Source organism: Mytilus trossulus, chromosome 2 (genome assembly GCF_036588685.1).
Source record: "Mytilus trossulus isolate FHL-02 chromosome 2, PNRI_Mtr1.1.1.hap1, whole genome shotgun sequence".
Classification (NCBI taxonomy): Eukaryota; Metazoa; Mollusca; class Bivalvia; order Mytilida; family Mytilidae; genus Mytilus; species Mytilus trossulus.
The window spans coordinates 70,178,626-70,200,668 of NC_086374.1; the positions used below are offsets into that span (position 1 = coordinate 70,178,626).

At 30.9% G+C, this 22,043-nt stretch overlaps 1 protein-coding gene across 1 annotated transcript; it reads left to right on the forward strand.

The window, feature by feature from the left end:
• LOC134705366 (uncharacterized) lies at nucleotides 1-7,374 on the forward strand. The gene is made up of 7 exons (XM_063564111.1): nucleotides 1-127; nucleotides 1,195-1,265; nucleotides 2,028-2,168; nucleotides 2,881-2,991; nucleotides 4,366-4,561; nucleotides 5,973-6,093; nucleotides 7,133-7,374. Exons 2-7 carry the CDS (start codon nucleotides 1,209-1,211, stop codon nucleotides 7,278-7,280), a joined length of 774 nt encoding a protein of 257 aa, XP_063420181.1. The 5' UTR covers nucleotides 1-127; nucleotides 1,195-1,208; the 3' UTR covers nucleotides 7,281-7,374.
• The last annotated feature ends 14,669 nt before the right edge of the window (nucleotides 7,375-22,043 follow it).

Here is a 22,043-nt window from a genome sequence, read left to right on the forward strand (position 1 = left end):
CATCATTGGATCATATTTTTTTTCAGTATCTATTACCTTATTTGGAAATTAACCTTTGCACGTGAAAAAAATGTATAAAATATGCCGTTCCCCTTCTAGTCGCATCAACGTGACAACAGTTGCTAAGGTAAGTGATTCAATATGAAAATGTAAATATATGCACGAGACGATCTTAAAAAATACAAGGTTTTCAAAAGATGTGCAATTCCAGCATCAAAATTTTAATTAACTGATAACACACCGTTTTCGTGGGTATACGTTGTAAATGGGTAACGCACAGTTATTATATTTGTTTTATTTTTCTGGTGGTTTGTGGAAAATTGCTAAATGGAACATTTTGCAATACACAATAAAATCAAAGTCGTATTGTCACTGTCTCTCTCTGTCAATTCCGGATGGCTGCTATATTTTTAAACTAAGTTGAAAGTATTTACATGTATATCGTAAATCGTTACGCGAAATAAAGCTTCTTGAAAGGGGTATCATTTGAATTTGAATGGTATTTTTTTTTATTGTGTTTTCATTTCTACACAGTGTTTCATAACTTTTCAAAACGTTGCTTTGGTCATGTATGGAACGTTATTATCATAAAAAGTGATAATCAAAATTAAAATTTGGTTATATGGTTTTGATGTTCAGTTGTGTGTGCTTCTCTTTGAATATAATGAAAGCGTCACATCCGATAGGACTGGTAAAAAAAGATTATGACTAATGTAATATAAACCTACCTATTCATGGTTTAAAGGTACACGAATTGAGTTTGTTTGCAGAAAAATAACACATTGGTCAATAATATAGTATATACGCATGCTACTACTCAGTGAGTATTTGAAAAAAAGTAGAATGCATCCACGCTCAGTAAACTAGTGACATCGGACATCCATTTCTTATGTGTGATTGTAGTCATCATGTATTTTTTTGTTTACTTATCTTTGTTGCTAGGTCTTACAAATTTGTGTCATTTGTTATACCTCTTGCTTTAAAACAAAACGTGTTTACTTTAGGTGAATAGTATAGGCTATCCGTGCAGGTTTAACAACAATAAAGTTTTTTTGATTGGCTATGATTTTCGGTCATTGTCTCCCATACATTATCAAAATCTCACGAGAAGTTTGTTTTTAATTTTGCACACTATTTCAATCTAAAGGCTAACTGTAAAAAGTTTTATTTTGTGTTTTCTTTTTTCTTTTGTAGATAAATTTGTGACAATGTTAGGTTTACCACTTTGTGTTTTATTCTTGTCTGCTGTTGCAGCTTATGAAATGGTATGAACTTTTTTATCAAAGACATATTCAACAATTAATCAGACTTAAAATTACTGTAAGGTTTGCTAGAAAAGGAACTTGAATTTGGTATATTGCTTGATCTTGTTGATATTTAATTCTAACATATATATATATTGTCTGTATATGAATAATAAATAAGACAAAGCTTGAGGTGTCATTAAAATAAATTATTGCTCTATGTTAGTCTATATAGATTTATCTTCTATTTCAAAAGAAACATATGCAAGTAAATATTACGACACAATACTTTATCAAAAGACAGGCGAAATATACCAGATGTACATTCAAAATCATAAGTAGAAATAATCTGACAGCGCCATAGCTAAAAAATCAAAAAGATAATCAGAAAACAATAAAACACAAACACCACAAAGAACACCGAGCAAAAAAAAAAAACCCACACAAAACTAAGGACGATATCAGGAGGGTAAACAGATCCTGGTCATCAAAACATGCTTACACGTATAATAGAAACCAAACGAACAGTACAGTAAGATAAAAACTTGTACAAGAAATAATAGATTAAGGAAAGGATTTGTCGTTCAGTAAAGGAAATAAAAAAATATATCATTAAATCATCCTACTATATATGTGTAAAACTGTCATTCCAAAACATTTAATACGCAGTTTTTTTACTCAACAAAGTTAGTGTAACATTCATGATCAAGTTTATGTAGGTCAAAATAATAAATCATGTACCGTTTCTTAATCACATTGCTTCAATTTTATATTTTGCTTTAGAAATTTGATTATCATATAAGTGAAGGTAAAGCAAGGTTTTTGGAAAACATAGAAACAAATCTTGAAAAGAATGTAGTAAAGATTCACGTTCCGGCACACAATGATATTCTTGAATCTTACAGGATGCAAGACTTCCAAAAGGTTGGTTTTTTACAAATACGATTATAATTAATCTAAAAAAAAGATTCGAATACAATACAATTATGTCAAGAAGATAAAAATAACACTAAAAACAACGAAAAGAAATTATTGCTTCAACAAAGGATAACTGTCTACAATGTATACACAATAGCGCTAGCTTGACTATATACTCAGCAATGAAACTTTCAATATTATTTATCTTTTTGAAAATGTTTCAGTAGAATTTTACATATAATGATTGCATACAAAAACTGAATAACGTTAGAAATTCGTAAAATGATTGTTTGTTTAGTATTGTTTTATTGTTGTATTAATGGCCACCATTACGCGTAACCATGTATAAACCAATTCCTTGACGTCACGAATAAAGTTTCTTACATCTGTCAAACCGTGACTTGCTTTGACATTTTTGATGAAAATTTAATCGATTATCTGAACATATTTTGGTAAAATATTGGAATACAAAATTTTAAGGCTATTTATTTTATCGTAAGTCTGTCGAGTGAAGACTTCAACATAGTAATACTTGTATATATTTTTTTTAACTATATTCATATATTTAATTAAAAGGACTTAAAGCTTGCTTGAATATAAAGTCGTCGATCTAGTTATCAAATCACTAAAGCTTTTGACATAATAATGTAAAAAAATCTTTCCTTTCAAAATAATAGTCAAGATTAGTAAGAGTAATTAAATGTGTTTTCTTTATCAGGGTAAGCAAATTACATGCCTTCCATCTCTCCGCGAATGTAGACTACGAGACATTGATAGACAGATTGCTGTAGATGCTGGTCAACTGACAGAGGCGTTCATTCGTAGCTGGGTATGTATGGACTATCCTGCTTTATTCCTTTTCCTGGATTGATACAAAAGTCTTCAATAACTCTTTTTCGAAATAGATATCTAATCATTAAAATATTGTGTGTAATGAAAAATTTGTTCTGTTGTACGAACAAAATGATACTGATATATTGTGGTTTATTTTTCACTTGACGTCCGTCGTCCGTAAACTTTTACAAAATCTTCTCCTCTAAAATTACTCTTCCAAATTTAACAAAACTTGGTCACAATCATCACTCGTGTTTAATTTGAAAATTGTGTCCGATGACCACTATTCTTACCAATAGGCCTACATGTTTAAAAATAGAACATAAGGGTGATGGCAGTTTTAGGCTCACATCTCTGACACTAAAGCCTTCAGAGAAAATCTGATATGGAGTAAAATGATTATCATCTATTTGCCCTGATGAATCAGACAACCCGTATTGGATTGCTGCCCCTGAATTTTATATTTTATAAAAATTTCGTATTTTTGGTTATTATCTTGAAAATCATTATTAATTCAGATAAGCTGTAAAAAGCAATAGTATTCAGCAAAGAAAGATCTACAAATAAGTTAAATTATCAAAATTGTCAAATAACCCATTAAGGAGTTGTTGCCCTATAAAGTCATACTTCATTTTTTTTTAATATTTCAAAATAAAACTGCTGGTCCAAATTTAACCCATCTTGTCCAACATCATCATTAGTGTATATTGTTTAAAAAATATGTCCGATAAACCAAGATGGCCGCCCTGGATAAAAAATATAACAAAGGGGTGACATGCAGTTTTTTGGCTTATAACTTTCAAACCAAAACACTTGGATCAAGCAAATATGACAATAGGTTAATTGAATCATGCATCAACTGTAAACAAAAATATCAGGTGATCAGGTTCCTTTGAGACTCTAGATCAATTTTATTCTCATCATGTATACCATATAATATGATTTCATCATGTATACCTTATAATATGCTTTCATCATGTATACCATATAATATGCTTTCATTATGTTTACCATATAATATGCTTTCATCATGTATACCATATAATATGCTTTTATGTTAAAACTGATCGTTTATCACTCAAAATTCCTCCTTTAGCATTTTAAATTTATACCTCTAATCGAGAAATTTCAATTATGAAAGTAATGCAATTTCGATTTATGCTGCATTAATAAATTAGTTATGCAATAAAATTGATTAACATATAGTTGTGAAATTCACAATGGTTATTGGCGGACTATATTCTTCTTCTACAAACGAATGTCAATTGGATTTAAGTTACTTGAGAATCCAAATGACTGACTCAGATTTACTTCATTTAAATTATGTTCTTTCAACTTGTAAATCTGAGTTTTGTTTTTGTTACAATAGAACAAAGGAGTAAACAGTATAACAAGCTCAAACTCTACAGTCATCGAAGAACTTTATTATCTCTCTGGTGAAATTATTGATACAGTAACACTTGGAGAAAATTTAAAGCAGTTTTTTGAAGGATTTGGCTTTCCATTGTACCAGGAAACAAAGATTCCACAAGGCGCCGAGGTTCTTAAAATCGTCAAATCTTCAGGTAATATTTAAAAAAAAGGTCCAATGAATTGTGTCAACTAAAATTATAATATAGTGTTCAATATAGCTTGCCTTTAGATTATCAGTTTTTGAATTTGTTTTTATATACTATGATTACTAATATGTGGTAGCGATATTCGCTTTGCTAAATAGTATACTAGAAAGTAATACTCGCAAGCTCGATAATGACAGACGCTTTAGATGGTCATTTGAATAATGAGAATATTTAATACAATGGTTTATTCATTCAATCTTAAAATAAGCCGGATAAAGTATGACAATAACTGACGTCGTAGTTCACTTTTATTTAGATTTTAAATAAAAGTAAACTACGACATCAGTTATGGTATTTTAATATTGAATGATTAAACCATTGTATAAAATAATATCATTATTCAAATGACCATCGTATTAAAAAAAAAATAGAAAATAAGAAAAACGTTGAAAAAATACCCCAACAAGATTCTAAAAAATCAAATTTGGTATTGAATCTAGGTGCTACGGGAGGATAAACAGTTCTTGCCCATCAAGTGACATCCGTGGTGTTGGTCATGTCATTCAAATTGGTTCATTAGACCTGCCATATAATACGAGGTAGACTTTGTAAACATAAAAAGAGCCGCAAGATATATGATAGTTGGACGGCAACAAAAACATACAGTAATGGATACTTGATATAACAACATGTTCTGCATTTACTCGTTGGAAAGCATGGATAAAATAAATAGTGACTTTCCGTTTTGAATTTTCCTCGAAGTTCAGTATTTTTGTGATTTTACTTTTGACTGTATCAAACCTGGTATTAAAAGGCATATAATTAAAAGAGCCCTTGATATAAAAGAAAAATGCGTGCTTTTGGTTTTTCTCTTCCTCTCACATTCATCGATATCGTGCATGTTTGTCTTCGGTCATAAATTGAACAGACGGTACGTGACAACAACATACTTTTTGCGTAAGAACGAAGGCAAAAATAGGTGCACTAATACTAGTAATCATCAATTAAACACTGACGAATGCGAACAAGTTTAACACAACTACTAAACTCTAACAACAAACATCGAGAGCAGAAACGCTTATTATTATCAATTAAAGCTACACACAAGTTGATACTTCGTTGTATCCGATGATCTAGTATGAAAATTTGGGACAATATAGAATGTTCTAATGTTGAAAGAGAAATCGACATTCAGAAGTTAATAGCATGTGCATGTGCTAACAGCGAAGAATTTGCATGCATGTTAGGATAAACAGAAACAAATACAAATACATTCTATTTCAGATAAATTAATATACAACTTTCACGAAGAGGCTTTCTTTGTTTCAATATAGTCAGTCGGTTCGTTTTTTTAGTATTATTGATGTATATTTATATGTTTGTTTCTAAAATTAAAAGAGCTTAAACATTTTTATAGAAGGAACTCGAGTAAAAAGATCTCTTGGAATTCTGGGCAATGATTGTAAAGGACAAGCACCAAAGAGAAAGTATGGGGTCGACTCGGGAGCATCATGCAATTATCTGAAGATATGCTCGCAGTAAGAATAATTATCAAATCAAATTATTTTAACATATATTACTAAAATACTAAAAACATTTTCAGATATCTGACACACCGTCAAAAGCATGAAATGTAAACATTCTTTAGTAGTATAAAACCAGTTTAAAACAGATTTTGATTTGGAAAAATGTGAAAACAGTTTGGTGCTCACACCGGTGTTGAAGTAAAATAGAAGGGTTAACGAACATACTTAACGTCGAAATCAATTTTGATGCAAAAGTTCTAGGCAAACTTCCATATTTTAAAATTATATAAGCGTTGTTCGGTTTTTGGTTTGTATTACATTCAAGATCTTTATCGGCATTTATTGATAATACTCGATTCAATATCGAACTGCAATCCAAAACCATTATTGACATTTGTATCTATTTTTTCCCTCTTAAATGTGGTTGTGATGCACACTTTCTATACATATATATGTGTACAATAAAATTTCTTTTAATGATCCGACGCCCTTTTATATAAAATCTTATATAATTATCAAGACTTTTTTTTTCAAATTCCAGGGATGTAGGTATACATACATTCGATATTACGTTTGTTCTTGGTGTGATTACAAAGATGTTATTCTAGTGGTCTTAAACAGCATGCATTCTTGATTATCATCTGATATGAATAGTTCCAGATTCAATAGATTTTGGAATTGAATGCTCTTTTGGGTGTAAAAGCGTTGACCGAAGTTCATTTTGCATGAATCGCGGAAGCGCTTCATTCTCAAAATGTGTGCATGGGCAACGTTTTTACAAATCCTATAAAGTGACAAAAAGAAGCATTCATTTATTAATTCAATTGAAAATCCTTGTAACTACAATATTATAAAAATAAAAAAAAGGTTTATCAACGAATAAGTTTTTCTTTTACTTGGACGTAAAATTTACTTTGTGATAGCTTAAGAAACGATTGACGACGACACGTATGAAAAACATTACAGCTATTCCAATAAATGTATTTACATGCTTGGTGTGTCCAATTTACATTTCATACAATGAACAAAATCGCATATCATTGTTTTTCAGAGTTGGTATAGTCAATGGTGCACAGGTTTTTACCGACTGTAATAACATCCACATTACTTCTCCACTGGCCTATGTATGTGTTTGTTGTCCTTGGGTCACCCAAATTGACCTAAAAGGACACGACTGTGTATGTACAAAGATGGATTGATCCCGATAAGAAAGCATGGAAACATCAGAACTCAATAAGGATGATGTAAAAATAAACATGTTTTCCTAATATATATTAAACATATTTTATCAAATATCATTTGTTCTTGTAAATTGGTTTTGGATAATCTGGTCTTACAGGTCATGTGAGTTATTTTTGTCAATCACTTCGGCATCCATCTTTGCCTGCTCGTCAGCTGGTTGTTGTCATAAACCTAAAAAAATAAGATTATGCGGTATGTGGAACTTTTAAGTTCTTGATTTTTGTTCTGAAAGTTCCACAAAAAATAAAAACTGTGAAATTTAATACCATCTGATATTCATGTTGAAATACTATCAAATTATTTTTACTTTCGATTACTAACACAACCTTAGTTCACCCTAATATTTGTTTTTTAATTGGTTTCATTCTTCCAATCTTGCATTTGTGTTTTTTTAGACCTTTGTTCGTCTTTTCATTATTTTATGTTTCTTCATGGTGCATGTTTTCCGTTTTTCCATTCGACTTATGATTTTTTATTAACTCCTCATAGTATATTCTCTGTGTCAATTCAAAACAAGAGATTTATAAGATATATAAAACACGATGTTCAAAAAATAGAAAACGCGATGTATGAAAAATAAAAAGCCAAAATAAAAATAAGAAGACCAACAAGACAATAGCTTTCTTTATTTGGCACCTCACATCGTCAGAAAGTGTTTGAAAATAAATGAACGCACAACTGCTTTTTGTTGCCGTAAAAAGAATTCAAAGATTTTAACTAGTTTATGAGCTATTAATAAAAATACTATTTGATTGATTTCCATAGCCGGTTTTTCATTTACGTAAACTATCGTTTATACCTATTTCGCCAGATGTTTATTTAGAAGGATCTGAGAAATATTTTCCTGAATCCCACAGAGTTTGACAGCCTTATGAGTTTCAGCATCAATATGTCAAATGTCTGACCATGGAAGCAATAAATCGTTCCTTATTCACGATAATTGAAACTTGCAAATTTTGAACGATTTTGAAAAGTTACCCTTAAAACTGCCTCGCAAAACAAAAAAATTACTAAAATCCAGAACTCAGAGGACATTATACAAAGGAAAGTCCCTTAAACAACATATTAAATCCTGGTATCTATGAGTTTATTCTCAATTTAAACATCGATAACATTAAGACACAACAGACACGGCTTCTTACGCCTCATTTCTATACGTATTTCTCAAATTTGACAAAACAAAACCCACAAAAATACCAAAGAGGAATATTCAAAACGGAATGTCCCTTATCAAAGGTCAAAATTTAAATCTGAAACACATAAATGGATAACAAGCAACATCTTCCTGACCTTGTTCGGGCATTTTTTTTTAGAAAATGGTGGATTACATCTGGTTTGATGGATAGCTAAACCTCTCACATGCATGACAGTCGCATAAAAATTTCACGATATTGACAACAATGTGTGAACAACTCAAACATACTACAAAATAGCTAAAACTGTTAAAAAAGGATACAACAGTCAACATTGTGTTTTAACCAAAAGCGGGCATGTCGCTACCAGCATTTTCGGCAAATAGTTATCAAAGGTAGCAGCCTTACAATTTGATACGCTTCACGCGCGTTTCTGCTTCATAAGACTCATCAGGGATACTCAGATCAAAATAGTTAGAAAGTCAAACAAAATTAACGTTGAAGCTCACTCAGGACCCCAACAATATGTGCCCTACGATGATCTATTCATGAAATGAATAAATCCTTAGTATTTCTAATAATTCATACTCAAGTAAACAGCTTATTTATAGAAATGACCATATACTTGATATTCATTTCAACAGCGAAGTGCTGACTACTGGGCTGGATATACCCTCGGAGACTAAAATTCCACTAGCAGTCGCATTGACAAAGTGGTGTAAAAAGTTATCAAATGTACCAGGCTTAAAATTTGATACAACAGACGCGCGTTTCGTCTACATAAGACTCACCAGCGACGTTCAGACCAAAATAGTTAGAAAGCCAAACAAGTTTGAAGTTGAAGAGCACTATGAACCCAAAATTAACAAAAAGTCGTGTCAAATACGGCTAAGGTGATCCATGCCTTGGAAAAGAAAGTCCTTCGTATTTCGATTATTTTTTTTTATAAATTGATACAAATGACCATATAAAAAAAGTAAAATCACAAAAATACTGAACTTAGAGGAAAATATAATCGAAAAGTTCATAATCACATGTCAAAATCAAATAGCAAAAAACATCAAAACGAATGGATAAGAATTGTTATATTCCTGACTAAGTACAGGCATTTTCAAATGTAGAAAATGGTGGATTAAATATGGTTTTATAGCGCAAACAGACATAATAAATAAAATAGTCAAAATATGGGCACAGCAGTCATCCCCGTTTAACAATTTTAAAAGGAGCAATTTCACAGAACACTAAAACATCTATCTACAAACCATATTTGATATTCATGTCATTACAGAAGGACTACTGTGCTGTTGAAAATAAAACGATTTTAATTTTAAAAATATAAATCAATTGCTTTTAAAAAGCAATTGTAAACGGTCTTTCCCCCTTTGAAATTGATTATATGGGGGGGGGGGGGGTTTGTTTGTTCGTTTGTTTGTTTGTTTCGGTATGGGGTCTATATTATTGTGTTACCGGAGAAGTTTCATGTTTAGTTTGGAAAGTTTTTATTTTATTTTAGGTACAGCGCGCGCGCCAGATTGAGGAGACACCACGTGACGCGGGTTTATATTAACAAAAACTTAGTCTTTTTATTTCTTTTTAGGTGGGGACGTTAAACAAACAACATCTATAGAGATGGAATGTACACAATGTAATTTCTTTTGTCATTGTAGGAAATTGACATTTTGTTCACAGTTCACCAGCAGTGCATGATTTGGATTTAATTGATCCGGTGTAACTTTAAAACACGTTTAAGGATTATTTTCTTAAAATGTACATTTTTCAGCACAAGTTTTGTAACAGATAAGTTTTTCAATCCAGGAGCGGACATTTTGATTGTAGGATTTCACTGAGATTTACGGACCTAGCAAGCGATTTTTACGGCATTGCCATTTTTTTTCTCTAGGAAAAGCTTAGAGAGATATCTGCACCAAGTTTTTTTATAAACTTTTAGTACATGTATGCCCTGCTGACTGCAAATTTTGAGGTCGATTGTACTTGTAGTTTCAGAGTACATGTGGATTTTTTTTCAGAAGTGACGCAAGAACAATATTAAATTTCAATGTTTCATGAAACATGATTGATTGATCATGATTGATTGATTGATTGATTGATTGATTGATTGATTGATTGATTAGTTGGTTGGTTGGTTGGTTGGTTGGTTGGTTGGTTGGTTAAACGGTTAAACACGTTGGATAGGGTCAATTGAAACAGCGAAAAAGAAACAAAGATCTTTGACCCTATATTAAGCACATGAGACTGAAACATGATTGATTGATCATGATCATGATTGATTGATTGATTGATTGATTGATTGATTAATTGATTGATTAGTTGGTTGGTTGGTTGGTTGGTTAAACGGTTAAACACGTTGGATAGGGTCAATTGAAACAGCGGAAAAGAAACAAAGATCTTGTACCCTATATTAAACAGATGAGACTGAAACATGATTGATTGATAATGATCATGATTGATTGATTGATTGATTGATTGATTGATTAATTGATTGATTAGTTGGTTGGTTGGTTGGTTGGTTAAACACGTTGGATAGGGTCAATTGAAACAGCGAAAAAGAAACAAAGAAGATCTTGAACCCTATGATAAACACATGAGACGGAAACATGATTGATTGATCATGATCATGATTGATTGATTGATTGATTGATTGATTGATTAATTGATTGATTAGTTGGTTGGTTGGTTGGTTGGTTGGTTAAACGGTTAAACACGTTGGATAGGGTCAATTGAAACAGCGGAAAAGAAACAAAGATCTTGGACCCTATATTAAACACATGAGACTGAAACATGATTGATTGATCATGATCATGATTGATTGATTGATTGATTGATTGATTGATTAATTGATTGATTAGTTGGTTGGTTGGTTAAACACGTTGGATAGGGTCAATTGAAACAGCGAAAAAGAAACAAAGAAGATCTTGAACCCTATGATAAACACATGAGACGGAAACATGATTGATTGATTGATTGATTGTGAAACATGATTGATTGATTGATTGATTGATCATGATCATGATCATTATTGGTTGATTAATCATGATCATGATTGATTGGTTGGTTGGTTGGTTGGCAAACACACATAAAACTCTTCAAGTAGTGCCCCAAATCACATATGTACATGACCTTGACCTTTGACCTTGTAACCTTTGTCAAGGTCATTGCTTCACAATGTCATTTCAAAAGACCCTATGGGTCAAGGTCATTTGGTTTAAGAGTTTTGTCTTATAATGGCTTTATATAAACCATCAATGGGGATTATGTCCCTTACACAATGGTAAAACCAATACAGTCGAAATGTAACAAAGTTGCCCCTTGAGGTACCAAACATTTTTCACTATGTAAATTTTCTGTATCTATAACCATTCCAAAGTTATAGGGAAATCAAAGACCAATAAAAATCTAAAATACGACCTTGACCTTTGACCTTGACCTTATTTTAATTTTTTTGGACCAAGGATCTAAAATCAAAATACCCTAGGTCTCTATCACTTATGGTTTTCCAGTTTAAAATACATTTCAAAATTTCAAAAACAAAAGGGGAAATAACTCTCATATGGAATCTCCATACGGCTTCGGTCAAAATAAAACAGAACATCCTGAGGATGTAACGCGCCATTTGGAAAAATAAATTTGTCAGTTTCTTATACGGTTGTGAAGATTAAGCGATAACAAGAAAAACAGTGTTCGGGGAGATAACTCTTATATGGGAAAGTGTTCGGTTAAGCAGGGTTAGTCTCAAAAGCGCATAAACTGTTCGATATCATATTTCATTTATCTAAGCGACATCTTGCGAAACAAAAAAACAGCGAAGGAAAAAAAAGTTGGCGGAAGAAAAAAAAAATAATAATAATTATAATAATTAAAAACCAATTGTTCAGAGAACAATTGAAGGTCTTTCCAACAAAACAATGTATTTTAATATGAAAGGTGTAAAAATAGGTTTAAAATTTCATTTCAATCGTCAAATGATAGCTTATTGTACGCTGATTCCAAAAATATATGGTTTCTTAACAATATTTTTTTAGATAAGGGAGATAATTTCTTACTTCCGGTTTGAAAAACGCTATTTCAGATAATATTTGACTATTTACTTGACACTGATTCCAAAATTATCTTGTTCTATATACTTTTATATTAAAAAAGTACAATAAATAGCTACTTCCGGTTTACACAAGGTCACTTCCGGTTGTTTTTTCAAGGTTAAATGGTTTGATACCGTTTGCCAAAAGTCTCATGGCTTTATCATGTATACACATAAGGTAAAAGCAAAGGTCAAAATCTAGAACGTCAAATTAAGCTATGACCTTGAGATCAATTTCAAGGTCATCAACCAAGAACCTCAAATCAAAAAACCATTGGTCTTAATTATGTTTAGTTAATGAGTTATATCACCATACGCATATTTTGAAATACCAAAGGGGAGAAAAATCCCTTTTACATTCAACGTACCCTTGCAATCAAAATTTACGTGTTACGACATGTCGCAACAAGCAATTCAGAAAAAATAATTTGTCGATATCTTATACGGTTTCTTGAAATGAGTGGAAATGAGTCAAATTCAAAAAATAGAATATGACCTTGACCTTTGACCTTGACCTATTTTTTATTTTTTTGGACCAAGGACCTCAAATCAAAAGATCCTAGGTCTCTATCACTTATGATTTATAAGATAGAAATTCATATCACTTATATCAGATGCATAAGGGGAAATAACTCTCATATGGAGCGGTCATATCGCTTCGGTCAAAATAGGACAAATCATGCGAAGGATATAACGAGCAATTTTGTAAAATAAATTTGTCTTAATCTTTTACGGTTGCGAAGGAGATGCGCTAACAAGGAAAACAGTGTTTGGGGAGATAACTCCTACAAAGAAAAGAATTCGTTTACGCAGGGTAAATTTCAAAAGCGCATAAACTGTTCGATATCATATACCAAATATCTAAGCGACATATTGCGAAACAAATGTTTATCGCAAGAACAAAATTAGGCGGAAGAAAAAAAAAAAAAAAAAAATAATCAGAAGAAAAACAATAGGTCTTTCCACAGAAAAGTGGAAAGACCTAATAATCAGAACAAAAACAATAGGTCTTTCATCCGAAAGGTGAAAGACCTAATTATAAATAAACACACCATATCATCAACTCACCTTCATCTAAGACATATATTTCCCAACTCATTATTAATGCAGGAACCTTGAATAATCATTTGCAGAATAAGAGAATAAGGTAACAAAAAATATTCAGAAGGTTTTGTATGAATTCTTCTTCAATATGACATTTTGTTTTCCTTTTTGTCATGGTGGTTTGATTTCATACATGTAGTGATTCAGATAATAATACAATTTACATTATTTCTGTGTGTTTCGCTGACAAATTGAAGCGTTGTCATGATATTGAAGACCTATGCTTTCAAACAAGTGAGGGATTAAGCTGGCTTTAATATCATATATTTGCCACTATTTGCTACATAAAGGAAATGCCTGTTCCAAGGCAGGAATATAAAAGTTGTTTCCTTCGTTTGATGTGTTCAGTATTTTTTGTTAGTTTACGTTTAATTGTTTTATATCATATTTTAAAGTCGTAAATTTGCAGTATTGATGATTATTGAGCGACTCGCCACCATCAGTATTATTTAAACCTGAGATGAGAGAATATAGAAACACCTCACCTTTGGAAGGTTTATACGAATTCATCTCTACCAATGTGGATAAACAAGCAGACCAGAATGGGTACATATTGATGTTTATATACCCCTTATGTGATAGGATATGTTCCTTAAGGGGGCTCTCGGTTCTAAATCATTTTTTTTATATTATATAGGATTTCGATATTTTTTTCTATGAATGAACTTTATCTTATTCTAATAGAAAAATGAAATAAAAAAATGGGGTCACAGTTCATTTACGCTCACAATCTGCTTTCGAAAGAATGTTGTTAATGTCCTTTTTTTTATGTTGAACTAATAGGAGAAATAGCGGTAATGTCGAAATAAAAAAGAACTAAATTACAGAAATCGCTTAAGGATGTAAGGTGAGGTTAGATAAAAATTAATAGGTTTAGAATTTGAAATTTATACTTCAAGCTGGTAGACCATTCATTAAAGATAAAAATAAGCTAAAAATATTGATTAATCATGGACCTCCATTTCGAGATATTTGAGATTTAAAACATGGCGGGAAAAAAGCTGACTCGGACTTTTACTTTATATTTGGATCGGTATTATTTGGGTCTCACACACAAGAAAGAAAAGTAAGAGTCTTCTAAAATTTTGGTAAATGACCTTTCATCAGCTATTACGACTTATATGAAAAAATAAATGGGTGTGATGGGGCAAACTATTTTACCTTGCATTATATGGGAAACAACCAAGGAGTCCAAATATTTGACATAAATTCCAAAACCTCACCTAAGTATATCCTTAAATTTCAAAATTATTTAGTTTATGTACAGCTTATTCGAAAACAACAATAAAAATATAGGTCACCTATGAGTTAAAAAAAGATATTTTAATTTCAATGCCAATAAATGGCATTTTTGCACCAAAGGCAGATAATTGGAAGCTTTTACATTGATATCTACATTTTAAAAGCCACCTGGGGCCAACGCGAATTATTTTTTGAAATGATTTTTGTACCATATGATAAAGTAACAACTACTAAAGGTAATACATAAAATTTATAACAAAAAATATATTTTTTTTCTGAAAATCTTCTACCCGCGAGCCTCCTTAAGTCATTACTACAATTTTATTCCCTTTTCACGATGTGATCTACCGAATAAAGTTATTGACCGAGTTTTTAATAACATGGACAACATGCAGGTGACTCTAGTTTTCTAAGTTGTGTCTTGTGTAGTATTATTTGTCTGTTTTGTCATTCTCTGTTTTAGCCCTGTCTTTGTCAGTTTAGTTTCGATTTATGAGTTTACCCTATAATAAGTAATGTTCATTTGTAAAACCATTAATTGCACTTTGGTTAAGTTCTGTACATAGTACATAGTATTACTATGTCGGTTAATGTACTGAATAATTTCAAAGTTTAAAACATGAGATTATTAAATTATGTCAAGTGTACACGACCCAAAGGTTTGATGGTCATAATAGAACAATGATTCTTAAAACATAGCTTAGATGACTTGTTGATTATCAGTAGAATTCCTCGTATACAATATATTAATAAGATAAATGCATGTATTAGAGTCCATAGAACATGTATGAAAACCTAGAAACCGATACTGGATAAACATCCTGGTCTTATTCTCTGATTTTAGTTTTTATCATTTCAATTATACTATGAAGTCATAGGGGAAAATCCCTTTATCAAAATTCTCTGCATCATTGGGTCATATTTATTTTTCAGTATCTATTACCTTATTTGAAAATTAACCTTTGCACGTGACTAAAATGTATAAAAGATGCCGTTCTCCTTCTAGTCGCATCAACGTCACAACATTTGCTAAGGTAAGTGATACAATATGAAAAAATAAATATATATGCACGAGACGATCTTTGAAAAAATACGTTTTTTAAAAGACATGCAATTCCAGCATCAAAATTTAAATCAACTAAACACACACTGCATGAAATGATACGTTTACAAAATTTATTCATATATTAAATTTCTAGTTTTGAATTTAAGGTCTGATTTATGAAGAATTATTTTAGTAGTTTATGAAAATTTAATATTTTTTTTAAATTTCTTATTTTTTTAAGTTTAATTCCAATTTATGGGTTATTAAACTTGATATTTATTTGAAAAATAATAGCAGTTTAAATTTGTTATTTAAAAGGTTTAAATCTAGTTTATCACCGTTAAATTTGTCATTTAAATATACGTTTTTTTTTTATCAAAACTACTAATATCAGACGATTTAACTGAAATTTAATTTAGATTAAATAACAAGTTTATACTGATCAATTTTTGTTCGGTAAATTTGAAATTTAATGCCAGTTTTGGTATACGTTTATTTTTTATCAAAACTACTAATATCAGACGATTTAACTGAAATTTAATTTAGATTAAATAACAAGTTTATACTAATAAATGTTTGTTCGGTAAATTTGAAATTTAATGCCAGTTTTTAGTAACGTGTTTTACATTGTCTTATCGGGGCCTTTTATAGCTGACTATGTGGTATGGACTTTGCTCATTGTTGAAGGCCGTACGGTGACCTATAGTTGTTAAAGTCTGTGTCATTTTGGTCTTTTGTGGATAGTTGTCTCACTGGCAATCATACCACATTTTTTTTATATTATGTTTCTTGTTTAATTTCAATGATGAAGTAATTCTTCTTCTTAAGGGTCAACAAGGCTTCACTACTGTCAGATGAAGACATGTTGTACAAAATAAAATGGAGCGAAAACGATATTAAGAAAACAAGACGACTTTACGATCGGGCTTATTATAATTGTTCAAAAGGAAGAAGAAGAAAAAAGAAACTTTCGTTGGAAAAATATTAACAACTTACGTAAATCAATATTTAAATCCTGAAAATCCCTAAACCTGTAGATCGAGATTTTCAAGTAAGTAAAAGTCTTCGTCAAATTTCCATGGACGTTCTGGTTATCTTTTATCTCAATCAAAACACAACAAATAACAAGAGCTTGAATAATGGCTAAATTTCATTGATAGATTTTTATCGTCTTTTATAAAGAATAATCCAGTTATGAAAAGTTTAAACAACATATATTTATCGAAGTACATATGTACATATCAACAACACAAATAGAATATATTTTAAGAAACAAGCAGTTTTGGTTATCCCCCTTATTATAAACTAATTATATTTTGACATTTTGACATTTTCCTTTTATTTGATATTTATGATAATCATATATATACTTATTTCTATACAGTTCACTTTGTCAGATTTTTCTTGAATATCGTATTACTTTTTTGATAATATTTATGATGGGATGTAACTCTTTTTGTCAACAATCATATCTGTTTCAGAGGAAAATATTTATTTTAAAAATAAGTTATCTCCCATTACATTGGAAAAGCGTAAAGATTAAGATTATACATTTTAAAATTTGTCTTTCTTTTTTAATATATTCAACACAGTTTTACAGATGGATGGATAATTCTTTGAAAAAAAAATAACCAAATGTGCAGCATACTAGTATAAGAGGGCACACTATTAAAAGTAAAAGCTGTTTTGGCGCAAATTTCACAATTTTCACGAAGTAAACGGGATTTTTTCCCCAGTCGTCGTATTTTGCTACTGACTCTTTCGCAAATAATGATACCCGTGTGTACAACATAAATCGCTTTTCCGTAAGTGGAAGTTATGCGGACGCTGAACCTACAAGTCTAATCGACCCCAAAATTTGTAGTCAGCAGGGCATACATGTACTTAAGGTTCATAAAACAACGTGGTGCAGATATCTCTCAAGACTTTTCCTAGAGAGAAGAAATGACAATGCCGTAAAAATCGCTTCCTATACTGCTACTTTTGCATAGGTACTTTTTCTGTACAAAAAATCTGTGGTACTGGAAATGTACTTTCAAAATATAGTACTTTTTTGTTACTTTAAATTTATTGTAATTGTTAGGTACCTGTGTTTTAATCTAAATCCTATTGATATTAAGATGTATTAAAAACCCACCCAAGAGAGAATCAATGATATGGCTTTCCAAAAGCAAGAGACTGACATCAATCAAAATAAAAAAATTGAACTTTTTAATATACTTTATAAACCAAATAAAAGACCCTCGTATGTTGATCAATGCAAATCCAAAAGTGGTAGATATTTAAGTGCTCATACTTTATCTATTGGAAGAGGGCGATATCTAAAAATACCAAAATAGAGTAGGGTATGTCTTTGCTGTAAAAATGGATACATTGAAGATGAACTTCACTTTCTTTTAAAATGTTCCTCCTATAAATATGTGAGAGATAACCTTATTAAAAAATTAGATAATGTTCTATTGAACAACAAAGGAGTAGGTCCAGTAAGACATCTGTTCGGCCCCAAAATATAGCAGTTTTACAAAATTGTTAAAATGTAAACTTTTAGTTATTTATTGGAAAGTAGAATTTTAGTTTAAACATATTTATTTACAGTGGATTGGGAAACATGTTTTGCAACTTATATTAATCCCTCTCCACTTTGCAGGTGCGAGTGCTGCCTTGTAGCGGCATTAGCCTACTCTTTTTCGAAATCTACAAGGGTGTCTTTAACGTGCAAGAGATATGACTCTCTCTTAACACGGGTCAGCCATTTATCGTCCCCTTCCGACGGACTATCATCGTTTCCTTTAGCACCTATAAGTCATGCTAAATTACTGAAATCTTCACAATTCCAGCATTTTAGTTAAATTTTAGATGGTTTCCGTGTAAAACGAAAGTGGCCGCATTCGTGTTCATCCAAAATATTGAAATGGAAGTTGTATTTGATGATAATACATAACATATATAAAAATTGAGGATGAACACGGATGCGACCACTTTCGTTTTTGACAAAAACCATCTAAAAAGTTACATTTTTTCGCATATTTGGTAGATTTTTCATATTTGAGCTTGAATCAGATCGATTTTAATGACTATTTTAAGTTAAAATCGTTCACATAAATTAATTGAATCATATGAAATAAACCGTGACTTAAGTGTTTAAAAAGTGGTCAAAATCTTTCGTCAGATGAAACTGAAATTTGAGGCCAAAATCGGTCTTTATTGGACCTACTCCTTTCCTTCCTTATCATATAACTTGCTTATATCAATTCTAAATAGTAATTCCCAAACAATGTTGAAAATTGTCGTCAACTATTTGAATGAATGCTTGTTGGTGAGAAACTCATTATTAAAAGGTACTTGATTTCTGTAATAATGTATATGCTTCCCATTTATTTTTTTTATATATTTCTCTCATAATTATCCACTGTCACTCCTTCATTGTATATATGTTATTGTAGTTAGTCTTTAATTTGTTGCCATAACCATTTATTGTCAATGTGTTAGTGCTAATAAAGTTATCTTATCTTATCTTATATTCATTAAATATTTTGATTTACTCATTTTACTGTCTTATATATATTATATATTATTAAGGTCTCAGACAGGGTATATACTGAGACATTCACGGCTTAGAGTTTATATCCCCTGAGCCGAAATTAGTTTGATTGTTTATTAATTTGTTATGGTCACTTGTATTTCTAATTCGCCGTCTTGCTTCACCTTTAATAAATCCTCTGAACACATGCTGTGAGTGACAGCTATTTCTGTGCAGAAACAGATAAGAATTTGTTTCTTTAAAATGTATTTCGAGGTCAAGAATGCCATATGTTGTAAATCTTTGACCTTTAATAACATCAACATCCAAGAACGACACTTTTTATCGTTTTTTTATTTCATAGGTGAACTTTAATAAGGGGTTATAATCATTTACAAGACGAAAAAAGTCTATAATTTCATCTAATGTTCCATTATATATTATGAATCCATCGTCTCTATATCTGGCATGATAGAATATTTTGTCTTTTTATTATATTGAAATGCAGAAATAGTTTGATTCATTATTTCAAACATTAGTATGTCACAGATTTCCGGTGAAGGAATTGCACCAATTGCCGTACCTATTATTTGTTTGTAAATTTTCCCATCAAATTCAAATACATTGTTTTCTAAAATGATTCTCAACAAATGTCTTAATACATTGACTGGCGGAGTATTGACCTTGAAGTTCGATTTTTCAAAACTGTCATAGGCTCGTTCAACCGCACGCAATAATGCTTCTTGAGGTCGATTTGTAAACATCTGTGTTATATCATACGAAACTAACAGACTGTTTGCCATAGGTTTAATTTCTCAATGATATTAATGAACGATGTAGTATCTTTTATATATGTGGACTGATTTTGAACTATTGGTATAAGAAAATAGTCAACGTAATGACCTATAAGTTCAGTTACAGAACCACACTGTGATATAATTGGTCTGACAGGTGGAATTATATTTAATTCATTTAATCCATCATGTTGTATTTGTTTAAACGTCTCAATTTCAAGGCGGTGAATTTTGGAAGAATATAAATTCTCCCTAATCGTGCATCTCTTAATTTTTGACCATTTGTTAAAAATCGAAATGATATTTTGTCGATTATGCCTTGATCGTATAATGATTTATCAATGACTTGAATTTTCAGTTCTGCCATGTTAAATGAATCTAATGGCAGTAATGTTGAGTATTTAGTGGTCTTGTGACTTCTGTTATGTAGTCTAGCTTGTCTAAAATCACACAATTTGAATTTTTATCTGCCTTTTTTATAACTATTGTTTCATCATTTTTCAAATTGCGTAGCGCTATTCTTTCGCCCTTGGTAAGATTGTTTTTTACAATTCTTTCTATTGGTAGAAAAGACAATTCAAGCTTGGTTAACTCTATATAATTTTCTAACGTATGGCAAGTAGAGGCAGGTTTATATCATGTATTGCTACGAAATGTATGAATGTCAGTTTTTTTCTTGACTGAACATATACCGACATCGTAATTTTCTAGCAAATTCATTGTAGTCTTTTAGTATAGACATTTTTGCATTTTTGCTAGATTGCGTTGGTATAAATTTCAAGCCTTTCGCCAACAGCTAGGATATATTCCTGATTTGATAATCTGCGTTTTGATAGATTAATTACATGCTTTTTCGCATGTGATGTTGGAATAATTATTTATGGTATATCTTTGTTTTTTTCCTGAATTCACTTCAACAACTGTTTTCAAAAATAGGAAGTCATAAAGTTAACGAGAAATAAAAAATACAAGGAATAGAAAATAAAGTTGAGAAATAAAATCCTTTCAGATAAATGCAGGGAAGGTTGTATAACGTAGTAAAATAAATATTCGTATTTTCATTATCAATCTTTTACTTTTTTCTTATTATAAATTTTATCTGGACTATTATACTATTAGTATAAGACCATGTTTACACTGGCACTGAAACTGAATCGTTCTTTATTTGAATCGATCTTAAAAAAGACAAGGGCCGCGCGCGTTCACCCAAGTTCGGATTTACGTTGCACAAGCAAGATCGATCGCGATCGATCTTATTTAATCTAGTGCGTTTCACTACAACTTAAAAAGAACCGGTCTGACTTTTATATCCTGTCTAAATATAACAAGCACCTGAAAAAAGATCGATCACCGGGGTCTAATAGTCCCAGATTTTATTTTCAAAATCATCATATTTTTAACCAGAGAGAGCAGAAAATACAATGAAACCTGTGGAAGGACAGGGACATACCAATTATACAAAACCCGATAAAACAGTTTAACATTAAGAGGTTTACATAGTCAACACACATCTGGTTACAATTAGTTTACCAAAGAGAAAGTTTATATATGTAACAAATTACTGATAACATGCTGAGTTAAAATTGTAAAAGTATGTGTAAAATCAGGGCTTATGACTTAGAGTGAAATAAAAAGTTCAATGACAATCTTTATCCTCCCTGCAACATTATTTTCTCTCACCAATTTCACATAAACCTACATCAATCTTTCCTCTAAACTGTCTAGTAAATACTTGTCAAATAAGATAGACAGTGTCAGAAGAAAACAAAAGGTTTTTAAACTGGTC

Bases quoted from the DNA above. Each gene is read 5' to 3' on its own strand.
- LOC134705366 (XM_063564111.1), top strand. From the start codon at position 1,209: ATGTTAGGTTTACCACTTTGTGTTTTATTCTTGTCTGCTGTTGCAGCT. The intron at 2,992-4,365 runs GTATGTATGGAC...TTGTTACAATAG, and splicing joins AGGCGTTCATTCGTAGCTGG to AACAAAGGAGTAAACAGTAT. The intron at 4,562-5,972 runs GTAATATTTAAA...ACATTTTTATAG, and splicing joins TAAAATCGTCAAATCTTCAG to AAGGAACTCGAGTAAAAAGA.